The sequence below is a fragment of the Alnus glutinosa genome, chromosome 13 (assembly GCF_958979055.1).
Source record: "Alnus glutinosa chromosome 13, dhAlnGlut1.1, whole genome shotgun sequence".
In the NCBI taxonomy this organism is placed as follows: Eukaryota; Viridiplantae; Streptophyta; class Magnoliopsida; order Fagales; family Betulaceae; genus Alnus; species Alnus glutinosa.
In genome coordinates, this window is record NC_084898.1 from 24,247,137 (window position 1) to 24,267,273 (window position 20,137).

Here is a 20,137-nt window from a genome sequence, read left to right on the forward strand (position 1 = left end):
TCTTGCACATTTATTGTCAATTTTCGTACAAGAAATGTAAAAATAAAAATGACACCAAACACATTTCTTTAAGTAAGCGGTGGGCTCGGTGCATACTTGCATCCTATTTTTGACCTTGTTTTTTTAATACTATTCCATTCTATCAATTTTAAACCTTTATTTACTTATTATATTGTTGTTTTCGGTGTATATTTTATTTGGTTTTCTTAGATTTTAATATTCATAAAAGTAATGCTACATTCCACGTACACCTCCATCTCAAAAGGTCGATATGACAGTGCCCATCAGTCATTGTTCCGATAAATATAGTATGTAACCTTTCTCTATTAATAAATTTATTTTGTTCCAAATTGTTACGTCCCTTGAGAGGCCGTACAAAGTTGCCGTCGCATTGTGATTAATGGTAGTTTTTTCTTTTTAATTTTTTTGGACGAGTGTCTAACTATTGTCTAAATAAATTGATGAGAGAGAGTTTTTTTTTTCAATGACGAAAAACTCCTCAAAGGCAGGATCACTTCGTAAACCCATTATGTCAAATAAACATAGGGCAAAAAGTAGAGAATTATCTTGTCATGGATCTTACTCCAAATTAATTTTCAATTAAGAAAAATGTTAGGTTTCTCAATTTTTGAAAAAAATTTGATTCCTAAATGATGTGTCATCATTCCATGTGATTTATTGTTTTAGTAAATTAAGGCATTTGATAATAGGATGGTGACCCATCATTTAGAAACTAATTTTTTTTTAAGAAAAAAATTGAAAAATCTAGCATTTCTTTTCAATTAAAATCCATAAATGATTTTCTATTATGCCCTTAACCACTGAATGGATGAGATTTGTTTTTATTTTTTCTCAAGTAAATCAGAAAAATATTGAAATAAAAGAGGTGGAGGTACTAAAAGACTTGTCTAAGCTTGATATTAAAATATGTTATTTTATTTACACCACTAAAGATAAAGGCCGTTTTTAGAATTTTGAAGAGAGAAAATTTGGGGATTGAAAACTAATTAGGTTCTTCCGTTCTTGTTTATCTGAAAGGGAAAAGCCTTCTAGGAATCTAGTGTATTCGAACAGTCCCACATCGACACTTTACGAGTGAAGAAGTGGAGGCCCGCTGGTAGATATGAGAAGTGAGAGGGACGGAGCATGATACTTACCTGGACGGGGTCAATGGTCGATCATGAAGGACCATGGCCTAGGCTAGTGACCTCCATTGCACTTGGGAGGGGTGCTCGCCTAAGATCTCCCCAATGTGGGAGAGTCTACGTCGTTATTTGTGATAGTGGGGGCCTGCGTTCGCGCGGCCCCTGCCCATTTGTAGTATAAAATTCTTTTGTAATTGATTGAGGGTGAATGCTAAGTGGACCAAACTGTATAAAATGTAATTGTTTTTAAGATAACAGGAAATTGATTGGTGTGCAATTTTCTAAAAGTTGAGATTGTGTTTTCAAATTAAGGGAGTACATTCTTAAAAGAAAAATGTTAAATTTATAACATCAATACAATAATTGCATAATAACTTTTCACACGAGGGTGAGTCCTACACACTGGGGTTCACCCTCATGTGAGGGGTTGTTGTGCAATTGTTGTGATGGTGTAGTGTAAGAATCAAATCCCTTTTTAAAATGACATAAATTTTGTAGGAAATTTTCTATAACCCACATATAAAAATAACATGTGTTTTATTTTAATAAACAACATAGCATGTATAAAATTCATATTTTTTTAATAGCATTAATAAAAAAAAAAAATGTTCTTTTTCAAAAATGGACAATTTTATAAATATTTTTCAAAAATTAAGTTTTTAAATAGCACGTTTTAAAATTACGAATTTAAATGAACTCGTAGCAAAAATAAAATAGAAAGGCATTACATAAAGAAAAATGCTCTACTTCCCATTTTTTTTTTTTTTTTTTCAAAAGTGATTTTCAAATGATGTGTTACAATCCTATAAGATGATAACACATTTTGAAATCAACTTTTGAAAAAAAAAAATAAAATTGAAGGGGGTAGAACTTCTCTTATATGGGATGAGTTCCACGTGGAACCCGTATGGTAGAATCCACCATATAGGCCTCACCCCATGTCTTTAAAATCTTGCATAACAGTGTAACAATTATTTTCCTATATAAAATACAAACACGGTAGTACTTAAAAAAAGAAAAGAAAAAAGAAAAAAAAAAAAGGACGAAAGTGTTTTGTAGAATCATCACTTTCAGCATAGAAGGTCCTTTTGAATATCCTTGCCAAGTTGCCATCAACAAATCTCTATAACAGAGCTCGAAGCCTCATCAGCACTGGTTTTGTTTCCCTTAGATTTAGAGTCATCGAGATAATGTTGATAGATGTATGAAAGAAAGCCCCAGATTGCTAACAGCAGGGCCATCACCTTCGCCCCATCTAACTTGTCATGGAAAAATATTACCGCAAGAACGGGAACAATAGGCAAAGCCAACGTACTGATTAAATTGGAGAAGAGAGAAGACACCTGAAAAATCAACCCCAACATACCCACTGAAGCAATCTGCCATATCACAGTCGTCCAAATCAAATTCATCAAGTAGGATATCTTTCCTGTCTCATATTCCTTCATCTCTTTCCCCAACAGTTTCCATTCGCCGCCTGCGAGAAGTCCTACCACGCATACACATGTTGCAAAAAATGATTGATATATCTGCATATCCAAGACAGCAGAGAAGGTCTCTGTTTTTATCACCTTCTCGAAAGACAGCTGTACTAGGGAGAGGGTGAATGAGTATGTGGCAGATGCACCAAGCGTGCAAAGAAACCCAATTACATACTTCCCTTTAGGGACTCCTGCTGTTGTGTTTTCAGAGCCGGCATTGACTGCAAGAAGGGCTGCCGACATGGTAAAAACGACTAGAGAGTTGAGTATAAAGGGTGTGAACTTTTGGGAATTGAGGAAGAAGGAGAAGAGCGCGTTGAAGGCCAATTGGGTTGCACATAGCAGAGAATAAGTAGAGACAGGGAGGTATAAGAGCCCGTATGAATACATAAGGTTGGTACCTGCCAAGAGTAGGCCCAAAAATAGGTAGAGAAGGGCAAGGGTGGAGACAGCTGGTGGTCTTGCAGAGGAAGAAGTATTTGCGGTGGAGGGTGGGAAGAAAAAGAGAAGGGGGAGTAGAATTGGGAAGCCTGCTGATTGAACAAATGTTGCCATCCATTTGCTATTCCCACCTTTATCATAGTATAATCTTCCCAAGAGAGTGGCTACAGATTGGCCGGCAAGGAGAAAGAGGATGTAAGAAGCCACACGAAGCCACCACTTGTAATGTTTGAGTTTAGGAAGTTGCAGTTGGTTGGTAAGAGAGGTGCCTTTGCGTGAGTTTTGCTCTGGCTCGTCACCTAATCAGACACACACACAGACACAGAAACTAAACACAAGTTTTTAGTCCATATCCTGATCATAATTCAGCAGATGCTCTCATGTTGTTACAAGTAGTGTCCCATGAGTGGACATTTTTGCTACTTATAATCCTGGGATGCTCATGCACTGGAAACAGATGGTTTTGGTTGCTGCCTAAAAGCTGTGTTTATGGGATACATGCACAAAATGCTTAACTATCTAATAGCCTGCCGGTGATTGTGGGAGTTATGTTCTTCATGTTCATCTCATTTACTAACAGCTATATGCATGCTTATTTACATACTGTTTTTATTGATTGTTGTAATCGTATTTTTCTGAAGTTGTTGGGGGTAGAAAAAGTGGACAAGAAACCATTTGCGAATCTTGCCTTCTTTACATGTGACAGTTTACTGTCAGGTTTAAAGAACTGAACTTGATATAGCTCTGGATTTACTGATTGCCCGATACAAAGCTTTTAAGTGTGGGTTTGGCAACGTATGTTTCGGATAATTTCTCCTTGTTGACCTTTTGTTGACCCGTTTCTCTTCTTTCCACGTCAAAACTCTTACATAAAACTGTGGCACACAACTTTCTCACGCAACTGATGTCACAAGTGGACACTTAAAGACCCTTCTTTGAAAAAACACTACCACTCTTTTTTTTACCAAAAAAGGGGTTGCCAAAAGAAAGAAAAATGTAACAAAAATTCATGTTTTTCAACAGTGAATCGGGGGAGATGGGTCAGTGACTAACTAACCTCGGGTCTCTTCTGTTTCTCGTTGCAGCTCCTGAGCAGCCTCCATGAGCATTAATTCAAAGAATCAAACACATATGCTCATCCATGACTGTTTTTCACCACATTTTATACTTCAACACTGCATGTCAGCAAAGTTTGGCTTCAGTAGGCTGATATCGGCCTTTACTTATTTAAAACTACGCCCCTTTCAGTATCATCAAATAGGTGTACCCGGACCACATCTTTCTAGTCCCAGTCCCGACAAACACGTCGGGCATTCAACCACAAAAATATTTTAAGAAACATTTTCACACCTACCTACAAAAAAAAAAAAAAAAACATATGCTTATTTATATAGGAATAAAGACAAATTTATTATTTTTAAAAAATCATAATAATAAAGAGGTGGCTCCACGATCACGTTTGTTTAAAAATTTAAATTTCAAGCTGCCTAGAATCATTTATAAAATTTATTCTCGCTTAATAAGAAATTAATGATAGTCTTAGCTGATATCAGAGATTTATTATAATTCTTGTTATCTTCTATAAATCAAATTTGATGGTATAGAAATTAACAAGAGGACTGTGACGAAATTCATTAATTACAATAAATCTTGTTATTGTATAGAAACAAGAAAACTGACGAAATTCAAACTATATATGTATAGCATTGTGATTGTTATTCTTCACAATGCTATATATTTAATTCTGGGAGAAAATGGCTTGGACGGTCAGAGATCTAAAAGGGGTTTTATTTTTGGAATACAGCTAAAGCAATGGCACACGATACATTTGTCCCACATGGATTAAACGAGAGACCGCAGAGCGAGAGTTTTGCAATAAAATACTATCAGAAGAAGAGAAGAGGCCTTTTGGCTAAGATTACAGTAGCTTGCGTTTGCATTGTAGCATTGGCCAGGCTCTCCCCTCTATAATTATATTCCAATTGTTTTTCGTGGCTGCTATTCTACTATTCTGTATCTGTCGATTGTATAATTTGTTTTAGAATATTTTTTTTTTATATTGAAATTATTCTCCATATTATTGAGATTGATTGAATGTTAGAATACAATTATTTTTGTAGGCGATTGGAAAAACTGCTAACTGCATAAAACGAGACGGTTAATGATTTTAGAAGAGGCGGTTATCCTTATAATAATAATAATAATAATATAAAACGACGTCGTTTTGATGCGTTTGATATAGGGTTTTCAGTTTGAGTTTAATGAAACTCTATTCATAATAATAATATTCTTGAGTTTTGTTATGTTTTGAAGCCTTATACTTAATTAAAAATGGCTCCAAATCATTTAAAATAGGCTCTAAAAAGGTGCTCAGAAAGGCCCAAAACACTAAAATAGGCTGATTTTTAAAAAGCGGTTATACAATATGGTTATAATTTTCGATATCTGCTAACTGACAGTTATGGTTGGCGGTTGAAGGCAATAACTACTAACTGCAATTGCTTGTAGACCTCAATTCTATTATAAAAAAAAGTATTTTATATTGTAAAGGTATCAGAGTTAATGAGAGCACAATATATTCTTTAGAGCCATTCATAGCGATGGACGTAAATTTTTTGCGTTCTCTCTCTTGTTTCCGCTATAATTCTCATATTTTTATATTACCCACAAATTTCTACGTTGTGCTAACATTAGAAATGTTATGGGTAAAATTCTTGGTTTATTGGGGGACTTAATTAGTGGTTGTCATTCATAGGGAAGCAATTTGTTGTCCGGCCCGAGCAGGTTTTTCGAAACTTTTTTTTCGAAAAGGTGAGCGAGCTGCTCTATAATAACTCTTATATTTGTTGTTTGAATTGCAATTCGAGTTGCAAAATTCTTGAAATTTTTATTCAGGGTAGCTAGACTAAACTTTATCTTGGCTTTATGTGGACATTGCTAATGCAAGAAGCCTAGATAATTAGGTCATCCCCAAAGAGGAAATGTGTAACATAAGGGCAGTTGCAAGCACTTTGATTTCTTTCGAATTCCCTTTAGATTATTCTCTGAGAAAAAGGGGAGAGATGATTTCTAACATTGAAAAAAAAAAAGAAAAAAAGGGGAGAAATAGGAAATAGAAATGTATTCTCTAATTTTTAAGAGAAATTCTCATTTCATTCAATTTTTATAACCATCTGACCTCCATTCCAGCGTTTATTTTTTGAACTGTGCAGAAGCTCTTGGGCCATTATTTAATAGGTTGATTCATTAGGGGCGATCACTCAATGAAGAAAGAGACATAATTATTGATTATCTTTGTATTTTTTAATTTTTTAATTTTTTTTTTAAAAAAAACCACAAAACCAGACCCCAACCCATTTACATGGTTTTGTGAGTTTTTTTTTTTTAATAAAAAATAAAATAAAAAAAGGTAAAAGTAGTCAATAGTTGTGTCATGGGACAGCCAAATATCATTTCTAATGGAGAAAAGATGTGTTACATATCCTTTTCATGTCCTTTTTTTATCCTCTAATTTTTTAAAATTATCATTAAACTTGTAGGACTAATATAAAGGACTTACATTTCTCATCGACTTAAATCTATGGGGCTGGGCCATTATCATTTTTTAAAATTATTATTATCTTCTAATAATAATTTTCAAAAATAGGAGAATGAGTGAAAAACGTGAAGAAGAAATGAATCATAGCTAGCCTTAAATCTGCTGGCCTTTGCATACTACATTGGAAGAGCTTATAGGCTGAAAATGCTGGACAGAGGGGCCATCCTATTAAGTTGTCTTCTTCAAGAAGTAATGGGATCCGATAGATCATACAAATTGTTCCCATCATGTGTTGAGGTAACTATTAGAAGTACACGTAATAAGAGATAGGCCTAGTTTATTATGGCATAAAATATTTATTGGAAAAAAATTTCTCTAATTTTAAGTGTTTGGTGTGAGGTAAAATATTGGTAAACTTGAAAACATTTGGAGTTAACGAAAGAAAACAACATTCATGAGGCATAAATGGTTTACGATTCTCATATGCGTAAATTATTTTTCGTTGCTTTCCCACACCTCCATGCATGCAATTTTAAGAGGGCCCTTACGGGGCTTATCTACACAAGCAGATCTCGAGCTGCTCGAACACTTATTCAAGCAGGTGAGTCCCATAAGGGCCCTATCATAATTACATACTCAAATTGCAAGTAATATGAGTAGGCAATTGTACCAGATCTCAATCCCACCCCTTAAGGCCTCATATTCTTACACATTATATATATATATATATATATATTTCTCTGCAGCTCCTCTTTGTCATCTTTCTCTTTCTTGCAACTTTTCATGTGAAAATATATGAAAATTTGGCGATTTTATATACGAGCCAAACACTGATTTTTTTTTTTTTTCAAATAGAAAATTGAAAACATCTTGTTACAAAATATTTTAAGTAAAAAGAATCGGGGCCTTGGCAAAAGAGCTTGCTGGTAGATGATAACTACGATGCTTAAGTCAGTATGATAAAAAGAATAATCTTAGGTTACGTTTGGTACTCATAATTGCTATTCCATTAGAAAAATGAATAGTTTTGATTGAAAACAGAAGAATGTGACATAAAATAGCTTTAGAATTGCCATTCTCATGGCCCATGAGAGAATATTCCAAGTGTTATATTATTATCATATACTCTAATACATGAATATTCTATTTCAAACTTCTTTTAATCCTAATAAAAGTTTTTTTTTTGAAATGTCTTTTCCTCACCAAACGTAACCTTAAAACAATAAAGGAAGTGTGCAAAGGATGGAGATCGACGAAAGTCCCATTTTACCTGAGTCTTCCACTTTTTATATCAGATTTTGCCATAACCGTATGTTGTGTGTTGGGCGCCTTCATCGGAGACTTCCCTATTGCCAATATTTCATACATCCCACGACTCCTATCACGCAATTAATTGCATGTCTCATGCTGAAAATCATGATGATAATTATTGACGTACCAAAAAAGAATGGATCTAATATGGTGCTATGCAGCTATTCTCGAGTGGTTAATTAGTTGATGGATGGAGTGGGTGTCGAATCTACATGCCCAACAGAAATCAATAGTGAGAATCGACGAATCAGTAAAACAAGCCCCTATCAATGGACGGTCAAAAGATCCAAAAGCTAGCCATCTTTATTTTTGAGAAGATCAACGGATGACAAGGACAACAATCTCTCGCTATATTGCACGACACCTAGTCCCACATAGGTTAAATGGGAGACACCAGAGCGAGAGCCTTGCAATAAAATACCATGAGAACAGAGAGAAGACTCATACCTTTCTCGGCCTTTTGGCTAAGATCAAGTGTAGTATCTGTTCTTATCAGTTTAATATCTGATACGTGGGTCATCGATCCACATGATATTAAATTAATCTTTTTAGGGGGAGGGTCCACAACAGTAGCTTGCTACTTGGGTCCTCAAGCGTCGCCCTTGCTTTGCACTACTGCATGGGCCTGGCGCACCCCTCCAATTCTACTCCAAATTAATAATGTTTCTTTAATGAAGTTTTTTGTTAAAAAAAACATTTCTGTTGGGTTTTTGGGTCCCGTGATTATTGTTAATTTTGTCTCTTGCGAAAAGCAACTAAGGTTAGTTCATACCTTCCCAAATCAGAGCATGGATTTTCCTTCAATTTCTCTTTGATTTAAATCGAGTACTTTTGTCTATGTATCCTGTTTGAAGATCATAAGTTCCAACAAATTTCGACAGCAATAGCAATAAGAAGCAGTAAATGTTGGGACAATCAAACAAGAAACAAGAAGAGAGACATGAGACATTAGAGCCTAGGCATGGAATGCAATATGTTTAGTTCCCGTATTGCTTATTAGACAAGAAAGAGGCTGCAGTGAGGGTTCATAAAATAAGATAGTCAAAGAGAGATTTTGTTAGCATACCTTTTTTCAGACACTTGCCTGGTTAGAGTAAGGCCTGATGCGCTTTTAGTCTTTCACATGAAGTTGTACGTTCAATGAACATGTAATGGATAGTCTCACTCTTTGGTTGTCAGGGGTGGTAACGACCACCCCCGATGTGCCAATGCGGGTAGTTGTGACCATTCTTGATTCTCTTCAACGGTGGTGCGACCACCTCCAACACTCACCGACACTTTTGGATAAAATGTTTTGCACGGTGCACAATACACAATGCCAAATCTCGGCCTGTTCATTACACGTGCAATGGACGATTTCATTGCCCCCTATTTGGATCCAATTGCTTGTAATTGGTTTACCGAATTGTAAGCAATTCAGGTAACTTATAATAAAGGGTGAGTGCAGGGCTTTGTTCCGAGTAGGAGGGTTCAAAATCTTGCATTTGCCCTCTCTCTGAGGCATGTGAGCCCTGCACATATCTCTTCTAAGTGACAACAACTTAAAAAATATTGACAAAAAGACCATTTTTATACAAAAAATAAACCACATAAATCTGTCCGATAAAATTCTGACGTAGCGCAAGCGTATGGATAAACAGTGAAAGAGAAACTTCATTCTCAAACACAAGACAATCAACTCGCAAGTTGATAAGAAGGGAAAAACCCAAGTTTCAATTATCAAAAATCAACGCTTCTTCTTACATAGCATCCATTTTTATAGTGAAGCTTTAATGGCTTGTAAATGAATAAAATAATAGTAAAAGATATCATCAAATCTTCCATAATGAGAGGAGATTTGATGGACAAGGTAATCCTATGATTTAAGGAAAAGTACGACAAGATAAATAACGAAAATAAAATATGGAAGTCAACAACTCTTCCATGATTTCCGCACAAAAATCCCTAGGAAATCTGCTCGGCTGTTCCTCCAGGAAATCCGCTCGTACGCCAACTGTCCATGACAGTCTTCGGTTTATCTTCATCACGAGGAGTCTCGGTTATTTTGCCGAGTAAGACCAAGATGTGGTTCGATCATTTAGGTCTCAGATATTAACCGAGGCAGTTTTTAATCCTTCTCGGCTATTTGCCAATCCAAAATCCCCTTCTCGAATATGGTCTGAGGCGCCTTTTCGGATTGGCCTACATTAGATATTTCCGTCTAGGCCTCAACATACCTCAGCCTCGGAATCTTTGAGTCGATTCAGGAGAAATTCTATGTCTTAGTCTTGGCAACTTTAAGTTGACTCGGCCTTGGAATGTTTTTTGGGTCTCGGCCTCGAGGTATCTCCCCAAATACAATTTTAGTTGTACTTCCAGTGTTGTCAAATAGCTTTCCTCATGTTTCGGTGCCAAAGACACAATTGTCCGTGAATAAGTCCGTTTGGCCATAATTCCGATGTCATGTCGGACCCTCTCGGTAATAAAGGCATTTTGGGAACAAGATCTAAATCTTGTCCTACATCAAATTCAAACCACATGAATTGATTCTATAAAGAAGTGGGAAAGATTTACCTTTGTAATCCTTCTCCCATATTTAATTAGGAGGAAGAAAAAAAATCTATAAAGATGCGAAGGATTGATTTTGTGTTTTTTTTTTTTTTTTTTTTTCCTCCACGGTAATTTGAATTCATGCCTTAACACCCTTACGGCATAAAGCCTTGTAGTCTATTCGAACAGTCCCACATCGATACTTTTCGAGTGAAGAGGTGGAGGCCCGCTCGTAGATATGAGAAGTGAGAGGGACGGTGCAAGATACTTACCTGGACGGGGTCAATGGTCGATCATGTAGGACCATGGCCTAGGCTAGTGACCTCCATTGCACTTGGGAGGGGTGCTCGCCTAAGGTCTCCCCAATGTGGGAGAGCCTACGTCATTATTTGTGCTAGTGGGGGCCTGCGTTCGCGCGGCCCCTACCAATTCAAGTCTAAAATTCATTTGCAATTTGATGTAATCTGCATACTTAAATCACTGAAGTACTTAAAACGAAAAATATACGTGTTTTGTAGGATCATCAGCAAAGAAGGAATTTTTGAATATCCTAGCCTTCAACAAATCTCTATAACAGAGCTCGAAGCCTCATCAGCATTCGTTTCGTTTACCTTGGATTTAGAGTCATCGAGATAATGTTGATAGATGTATGAAAGAAAGCCCCAGATTGCTAACAGCAAGGCCATCACCTTCACCCCATCTAACTTGTCGTGGAAAAATACTACCGCAAGAATGGGAACAACAGGCAAAGCCAATGTACCGATGACATTGGAGAAGAGAGAAGACACCTCAAAAACCAACCCCAACATACCCACCGAAGAAATCTGCCATGTCACTGCCGTCCAAATCAAAGTCATCAAGTAGGACGTCTTTCCTTTTTCATATTCCTTCATCTCTTTCTCCAAAACTTTCCATTGACCGCTTGCGAAAAGTCCTACCACGCATGCACATGTTGCAACAAATGATGGGTATATCTGCATATCCAAGACAGCAGAGAAGGTCTCTGTTTTTATCACCCTCTGGAAAGACAGCTGCACTAGGGAGAGGTATAATGAGCATGTTGCAGATGCACCAACCGTGCAAAGAAATCCAATTACATACTTCCCTTTAGGGACTCCTGCTGTTGTGTTTTCAGAGTCGGCATTGACTGCAAGAAGGGCTGCCGACATGGTAACAAGGACTAGAGAGTTGAGTATAAAGGGTGTGAACTTTTGGGAATTGAGGAAGAAGGAGAAGAGCGCGTTGAAGGCCAATTGGGTTGCACATAGCAGAGAATAAGTAGAGACAGGTAGGTATAGGAGTCCGTATGAATACATCAGGTTGTCACTTGCCAAGAGTAGGCCCAAAAATAGGTAGAGAAAGGCAAGGGTGGAGACAGGTGGTGGTCTTGCAGAGGAAGTATTTACGGGGGATGAGAAGAAAAAGAGAAGGGGGAGTAGAATTGGGAAGCCTGCTGATTGAACAAATGTTGCCATCCATTTGCTATTCCCACCTTTGTCATAGTATAATCTTCCCAAGAGAGTAGCTGCAGATTGGCCGGCAAGGAGAAAGAGGATGTAAGAAGACACACGAAGCCACCACTTGTAATGTTTGAGTTTAGGAAGTTGCAGTAGGTTGGTAAGAGAGGTGCCTTTATGTGAGTTTTGCTCTGGCTTGTCACCTAATCAGGCACACACAGGGACAGAAACTAAACATAAGTTTTTAGCCCATATCCTCATACTTAAATACTTAATCAAGTGCAGAGAAAACAATTAAGGAATGTTTCAACCATGTCAGATTAGTAGTGCGGCACTCCAGAAAGTTAGTGATGAGAATCAACTAGTATCAAATCCAAGAAACCGATATATTGTTGTTTCGAGAGAGCCGGGACCTCCAAATACAGTAAATTGTATAATAGAACTAATGTTAAACCTACTGCAGCAGTTGCCACTATGGAAGCAGCTGCCACACACCTGGCTGCTCATGAAACAGCGCACGCGGCAGCATCAGCTGCCACAACAACAGCACACGTAGCTTCCAATGTGGCAGCATGAAATCAGCCTTGACTACAAATAAGGCAACAGCAGCAGAATTGATTGAGCACCAATCTGCTGCCCCCAACTATGGAAACAATCTTCCACTCTCTGTCAGCCTTGATGACAATATTCAGCCAGATCCTATTGAACGGGCAGTCACCAATTATGCAGCATATCGGGCAAGTGGGCATGCTGCTGCAATCAAATCATGCAATCTGCTCAATATGGAAGTATGCAGACACAAGGCAAGCCAATATGGAGACAGCTTGCACACGGCCTTGCAGTGCTCTCCAAGCATGCGACATCACAGCCGAATCACTCCCACCAACTCATGGGAAAAACCATTGACAGAGATCCATTCTGATTATGTATATCAATTCTGATTAATTGACAATCAGAATTGAACTTGCCTTCCTGAGTCCTATGTAGATCATTATATATTGATGTAACTATGTACAGTAAATCAATCAAGCAAACAATTCTGCAATTCTTTATCTTTTTCGATTAATACCAAAACATGCTTTCTTTACTGATAGTTCTTCCTTTTTAAGGGAGTGTGGGTTCCTTTTTGGAGGCTGGAACCAAGACTGAAGACTCCTACACTCCTCTTGGGATACGGACGCATCAGTTAATACCACATTTATAAGATGAATTGCCCACGTAGATGGATTACAAAGGAGCTCGTGTTAAGTTCCTTATTAGATGATACTAGCTCGTAACCCGTGCTATGCGCGGGATTCTTCCTTATAATTTAGTTTCATAATAATAATAATAAAAAAAAATGAAAGAAGAGAAGCATAAAAATATAGATAAAAAATGAAAACTGAAAAATACTAATATGATATAATAGGGACAAAAATTGCTTATAAACTGGTTTGTAGGAAATTTTCTACAACTCACATTTAAAAAAGACACGTATGACGTATCCTTTAAACATGTGAGAAGTACATGTTTTTTTATGAATGCTATTTCGTACATGCTATTTAAATAACATGTGCTTCTCACATGCCAAATGACACATGTCAATCTTATATGTGGATTGTAAGAAATTTCCTACAAACTGGTTTTTAGGAAATTTCTATTCATATAATAGTATTATCTTTTTTGTATTACACAAAGTAATAAAAAACTACTCAATAAACATAATACGCTAAAAAATCATCATACCCCGTACAAAAAAACCATAGGAAACTCTCTCTCACCATCAATTTCTTGAATTTAGTGTAAAATTTACAAAAAATAAAATAAGCAATTTGAATGAAAAATAATATATTAATTACATAAAATAAAATAAAAAGAGGAGACGAAATAAGAGAACCATAGAAAATATAGACAAAAAATGAAAAATAAAAAATACTAATAGAATAAAATAGAGTTTTATTTTCCATATACTTTTCCGGTTCATATGAAACCTTGAAAATCAATATTGTCTATCAATTAAACATGTTAATAATGTGCATTATACAGGGAAAAAAAAATTCAGTGAACAATGTAAATTAAAAAATTGTCATACCTCGTACTAAAAACAACAATTAATGTAAACTCTCTCTCTCTCTCCATGGTTTCCTTGAATTCAATATAAAATTTAGAAAAAAAGAAAAAAGAAAAAAAAGCAATTTGAACAAAAAAATAATATAAATTAGGAAATAGGGACAAAAAAAACGTAAAGAAAGAACAAAATCATAAAAAATAAAGTAAAAAAAAAATGTAAAATGATAACCACTAATATAATAGAAAATAATTATTTTTTTTTTATATACTTTTTCCAATTCCAAAGAAATTTATAGGTATAGGAAGAAACTACGGTCAGATAGATATTTTTTAATTCGACCATCATTCTTATATATAGCGTAAAAGAAACTACTTTTTCAACAAAAATAAAAAAATAATATAAATTATCAATGCAAAAATAAGGATAGAAAATCAAATCAGAAAAACAAAAGCACAGAAAATAAATACAAACATATTATTTACAATTCTATTGAACACAGCCCCGACAAACTTGAAATGCAAACTAAAAAAAAAAAGTCTATAGCAGTATCACAAACAAAAAAGTTTCAACAATAGCAAAAACTTTGCTCTCTTTGCTTTGAGCACCACTTTCCGGTAATATAAACAACATTGCAGTTTTGCATAGCCACAAAACCATTACTTCTCCATATATTTATTTGAGAAAGCGATAGATATTGGAGTGACTTTTGACATTTCTCAAAGAAAAAAAACTGACATTTAACTCTTTGAGGTTTAGTTTGTAACAGACATTTAGTGGGAGGGGAAGCGGTGTTAGAGTAAAAGATTTTACTTAAAAGAAGAGAGAGAGAGAGAGGGGTAGAAATTAGTGAGAATTTAATGATAACAAAATTAAATGTTTCTATTCATTTTCTATTTAATGGAAGCGATTTTACTTAAAGGAAGAGAAAGAGGTAGAAATTAGTGAGAATTTAATGACAAAAAAAATTTGACGTTTCTATTCATTTTTTATTCAATATAAGAGAGTTAATTAGTTATATTAAATCCACCATTTATTTTACTTGAAATACACAGACCGGTTTAGTTTTACTTAAATTACCAGTTTTTTACTCAAATGACTGGTTCAATGTTTAAAAAGTATGGATTTATGACACGCTTAAATGAAGAGAGAGAGAGAGGGGTAGAAAGAGAGAGAGAGAGAGAGAGAGAGAGAGAGAGGGATAGAAATTAGTGAGAATTTAATGACAACAAAATTAAATTTTTCTATTCAATGGAAGAGATTTTACTTAAAGGAAGAGAAAGATGTAGAAATTAGTGAGAATTTAATGACAAAACAAATTTGACGTTTCTATTCATTTTTTATTCAATATAAGAGAGTTAATTAGTTATATTAAATGCACTGTTTATTTTACTTGAAATATACGGACCGGTTTAGTTTATATATATATATATATATATATATATATATATATATATATATATATATATATATATATATATATATATATATATATATATGATATGATATGTTTCAATAAAAATAAAATCCATATAATTTTGAACATTAAAAAAAAAAACATTTCAAATTTAATGCTTAATTAACTCTTTAGTGTTTTAAAAACATTTATATTCCTTTTGTGTACAATAATCAAATAAAATTTTACATTTTTTGACTTTCAAAAGCAGAATAACACTTACAAAAAATAAGTAAAAATCACATAAAAGAAAAACAAATATTTCATAAAACATTTAAATGAATTAATTATACATAAAACCCTTATTTTTAGTTTAATTCATATAAATTAAAAAATGTTTTTGTTTTCATAGGTGTAATTTAGGATGAAAATAAGTATGAAGAAGAAAAATATATAGCAAAAAGAAAATCACGATTTTGATTATCAAAATATAAAATAGAAAATTAATAGGAATTTTTTTTAATGTCGATGTGATACCTATTATATTTCAATCTTATATAATTCTGAACATTCGAAAAAACAAATGAACAAAAAAAAAAAATCTCACAAACATTCAAATGAAAAATTGTTCAACCACAAATTTCACAAACAAAATGGAAACATATTTAGATTTCAACCAAAAATATAAAAATACCAAAGAGTCATACTTATATCATTAATTAAAAGAGAGATGCTACTTGTATCATTAATAGAGAGAGAGAAAGAAAGATTAAATAGACCGGTTCAGTACTTAAAGGACCGGTTTAGCCACTAAAAAGTATGAGTCCATGCCATGTGTCACTATTCTATGTCATTCTAAGGAAGAATTCGACTTTTATATATATAATATATGATATGATATAGTATATGACTAGACTTTCTAAATAATTTTAAAAAGTTGTAATTATAACTTGACTAGTCCCTGGATGCACCGGAAACACATGGTTTTTGTTGCTAGCTACCTAAAAGCTGAGTTTATGGGATACACAAACCGCTTAACTATTTAATAGCTTACCGGTAATTGTGGGAGTTATGTTCTTCCTGTCTATCTCATTTACTAACATATATCTGAATGCTTATTTACATATTATCATATTGATTGTTGATAATGGTATTTTTCTGAAGTTGTTGGGGGTAGGAAAAGTGGACAAAAAACAATTTACAGTCAGGTTTAAGGAATTAAAATTGATGTAGCTCTGGATTTACTGATTGCCAGAAACAAAGCTTTAATATTTCCTGCTTCAATGATTCTATATTCAAATCAGACTGTGAGGAAATAAAAAGAAAGAAAGAACTAACAATATTCATGTTTTTCAACAGTGAATCGGCGAGATGGGTCAGTGACTAACCTCGGTTTTCCGTTTCTCGTTGCAGCTCTTGAGCAGCCTCCATGAGGATTCAAAGAATCAAAAAGATATGCTCGATCATCTTTCTTCTAGTGTTTATCATGTTATAGGTGGCTTAATTTATTTGTGTGGTCCCTCCTATGCGGGGCACCACGTGAGCTACAAACGCGTGCCTTTGTTCAGTAGCATGCAGAAAACACGCACAGTGCGCGGGTTTGGTGAAGACGGCCAAAGAGAAGAAAAGAAAATGAAAGGCATGCAGTTTTATTTGAACAAGACCGTGAGAAGAAAATCATTTTAGAGAAGAGTCTAAATAGTGAGGGAAGAGCGAAAATAGAGTTTTTTACGTAGTCATTTTTGTCGGAGCTTGGAGAATTATTTATGGTCCGATCTTAATAAAATTTCAGAATATTGTTCGTTGGACTTCCTCTCTAGTTTCCCACTTGGTGAAATATTTCTTTGTTTTTGTTGAAATTCACTATAGAAGTGATTAATTTATATTTTAGTCCAAGAATGTGTGTATTCTTGATGTGATAATAACATCTAGATATTGTTCTAAAGAAGATACATGTAAGCTCATTATTGTTGATAGTGAAAGATTTAACTAAACTATGTTATGTGATTTTTCTCTTCACACCGGAGAGTTTTTCATGAATAAATCTTGGTGTTTTGCTTGTGAGTTTTTTTAATTTATTTTTCTACATTCTTTTTGGTGAGTTAATATTTTAATGCTTGATTGATTAGTTAATTTATACAAAGAGAGATAAATAATTTCTGCTATCTCTTTGTTATTGGCCTTCACCTCCTACGTACACTTGAGTTGGTCAAATTGCCGCTTTAATTTTTTGCCAATCCAATCCAATCCAGCCAACTGTGTTGAACTAATTATTCAAAGTCTCATCTGGGTTTTCTCTTGGAGTTGGTCAAGCAGTCAACTTGGAGGTTATAAATAGTGCATGGGTCTAGATCTTGTGTTTGGATGGCATGCAGTTTGTCCTACTGCAATTGTGAGAGGCTCTTGATAAGGCCTCGAGCCACGGACTTCTTTTTCTTTCTTTCAATGGTTATTTGGACACGTGAATTTCATTAATGCTCCGTTTATTTCGACGTAAAATGGTTTTCGTTGTAAAATGATTTCGGGGAAGTCATTTTTCTGAAAAATATTTTTTGCTAAAAGCATTTTCTTGTGTTTCGCGCGTACAAAAAATCACTATTTTTTTATTTTTTATTTTTATTTTTTATGTTTTCATTCAATCATATTAACCTATAAAAATCAATTTTTATTCCAAACATATAAATATTAATGTAAAATAATATAAAAATTACCGAAGACGAGATTCCGTCACTGACCGACAGATTCCGGCCCCTTTTACCGGATTCCGCCATTCCGGCTACTATAGCCGGAATCCAAGATAAAGGCCGGAATCCGAATAGTTTTGTTGAAATCTGGGTTGGCCGGATTCCGGCACAGAATGGCCGGACTCCGGCATACTGGCCGGAATCTGCCAGAACCGCCGGAATCCGGCCGTTCTGGCTTGATCTGTCCGGCCAGCCGGCCGGAATCCGGACTGACTGGATTCCGTCGGAGATGGCCGGATTCCGGCGACATAGATCGGATGCTGTCGGATTTCGGTACCGGCAAGATTTCGGTGATGGTCGACTGCTTGAAGTAAAGGTCGACTGTGTTGTTTAATAGGAGTCGAATGCGTCTGGCGTCTTCAGAAAATGATTTACACTTTTGAAAAGCATAAATCATTTTTCGAAATTTACTAAGGATTTTCGGTCAAACAAAATTTATTTTTCGGTTGGCTATTATTTTCACCCCTACCAAACACTGAAAAATACCGAAATCAATCATTTTACGCCGAAACAAACGGAGCATAAGAGCCTTTCTTAATCACCTATTTAACTACAATCAAAACAGATAATTGCAAAGAATCTTAACCCGTTATTAATAGTCCTAATGAGAAATATGTTGTAACATAGGTTTTCTTTATGAGAAAGACTTTGAATGTATTGAGGATTTGGTGTGCGAGTGTTTTTCACCACATTTTATGCTTTATATTTATTAATGAATTTCGTCAAAGTTAATGGTCGCAGGCCATTGTGCTGAATCTCTTACTTATTTCTCTACTTGAGCTACTTCAGTGCCATTGGCTGCACTTCTCTAAAATTCCACGAGCTAGTCAGCAAAGTTGCTTTAGGAGGCTGATATCGGCCTTCACTAATTTTAAACTCCCCGTCCATTAATTATTTTCAACTCGGTATTACTTTAAAAAGATTTTCACACCCACTTCAAAATATTTTAAGAAACATGTAATTTAAAAGTAATAAACAATAAAAAATAAATAAAGATGTGGTCGTTCGACCACTTCTGTTGAGCGTGTAATGATCTAGAAAAAACTTTATCTGATATCGATCACTTTAAAATAACTAGCTAAGTGCAATTCAAGCTGTCTTGAATCACTTATAAATTCAAATCTCATCTGATAAAGAACCTATGAGCACTTTATAATCCACCCATCTAATGTGAGACTAATTTTGGAGTGTCAAAATTTCCACCAAATAAGCACATTTATAATTCACTCATCCAATACGGGACTAACTTTTGGGGCGTCACAATTTCTGTCACTCAAGTATTTGACATCTTTATTAGGTTCATGTCATAGAGTGCCACCTCAGCACCACATGGTATTACTATATTGTTATGATACTATTTGTAACAACTTGATAAAGCTATTATTCAAAAGAAGTAGTTAAGCTCATGTAATTAAAGTTCATTATAATCACTTATAAAAATCCAGTTTCACATAATGAAAAAAAATTAATATGAAACTTAGTGCGCATAGACACCTTTATAATCTACTCATAAGTGGTAGCCAATGCATGACATAAAATAAACCATCCTACTTTCGAAAAAAAAAAGTGACCTAGCTAGGGGGTTGAGAGGGGTCAAACGCCCCCCCTCATTACCTCTCAAAAATTTATCTTACACCGGTAAATTATTTTGGATCAAATACCTTAGTTGCCCACCATCAACCACGCATAAGGGGCAAATATTTTCTAAAACGACTGGGATTCACCACTTACTCACTCCGATGTGATTTTATCTTTGTCATTGTTTGAGTTTCAGGCATTTAGGTAATTTTAAGTCGGACGAAGTCGAACAAGGCAGGTGGAAGACGATGATAAAACACACCGACTAACTAATGCCTTCTGTTGTCTAAAACAATGCAAAAACGTGATGTTTAACTCATATATATAGGGTAAAACTCATCAAGAAAATCAAAACAGGAGATTTCCATTTTGATATGGCTTACATGCTTCTTAAAGTGACTTAAGATTTTTTTTCTTTTGTTTAAGATTGAATCTTTCCTTATAGGCTTTTCTTCTTTCAAGATTTGCTT

The 20,137-nt window shown here is 34.9% G+C and overlaps 2 protein-coding genes and 3 non-coding genes across 5 annotated transcripts; 3 read left to right on the forward strand and 2 right to left on the reverse strand.

The window, feature by feature from the left end:
* Positions 1–1,149: 1,149 nt before the first annotated feature.
* LOC133856420 (U1 spliceosomal RNA) lies at positions 1,150–1,311 on the forward strand. Its single transcript, XR_009898192.1, has one exon. It is a non-coding gene; the product is annotated as a U1 spliceosomal RNA (small nuclear RNA).
* An 857-nt stretch (positions 1,312–2,168) lies between these two features.
* Positions 2,169–4,271, reverse strand: LOC133854868 (probable purine permease 11). Its single transcript, XM_062291134.1, has 2 exons — positions 4,125–4,271; positions 2,169–3,366 (listed from the first exon to the last, which is right to left on the reverse strand). The coding sequence occupies exons 1-2, from the start codon at positions 4,174–4,176 to the stop codon at positions 2,258–2,260; spliced, it is 1,161 nt and encodes a 386-aa protein (XP_062147118.1). The 5' UTR covers positions 4,177–4,271; the 3' UTR covers positions 2,169–2,257.
* Positions 4,272–8,359: 4,088 nt separating this feature from the next.
* LOC133856423 (U2 spliceosomal RNA) lies at positions 8,360–8,555 on the forward strand. The gene has a single exon (XR_009898195.1). It is a non-coding gene; the product is annotated as a U2 spliceosomal RNA (small nuclear RNA).
* Positions 8,556–10,709: 2,154 nt separating this feature from the next.
* LOC133856422 (U1 spliceosomal RNA) lies at positions 10,710–10,871 on the forward strand. The gene has a single exon (XR_009898194.1). It is a non-coding gene; the product is annotated as a U1 spliceosomal RNA (small nuclear RNA).
* Positions 10,872–10,910: 39 nt separating this feature from the next.
* LOC133854925 (probable purine permease 11) lies at positions 10,911–16,970 on the reverse strand. Its single transcript, XM_062291208.1, has 2 exons — positions 16,734–16,970; positions 10,911–12,105 (listed from the first exon to the last, which is right to left on the reverse strand). The coding sequence occupies exons 1-2, from the start codon at positions 16,774–16,776 to the stop codon at positions 11,003–11,005; spliced, it is 1,146 nt and encodes a 381-aa protein (XP_062147192.1). The 5' UTR covers positions 16,777–16,970; the 3' UTR covers positions 10,911–11,002.
* Between the last annotated feature and the right edge of the window lie 3,167 nt (positions 16,971–20,137).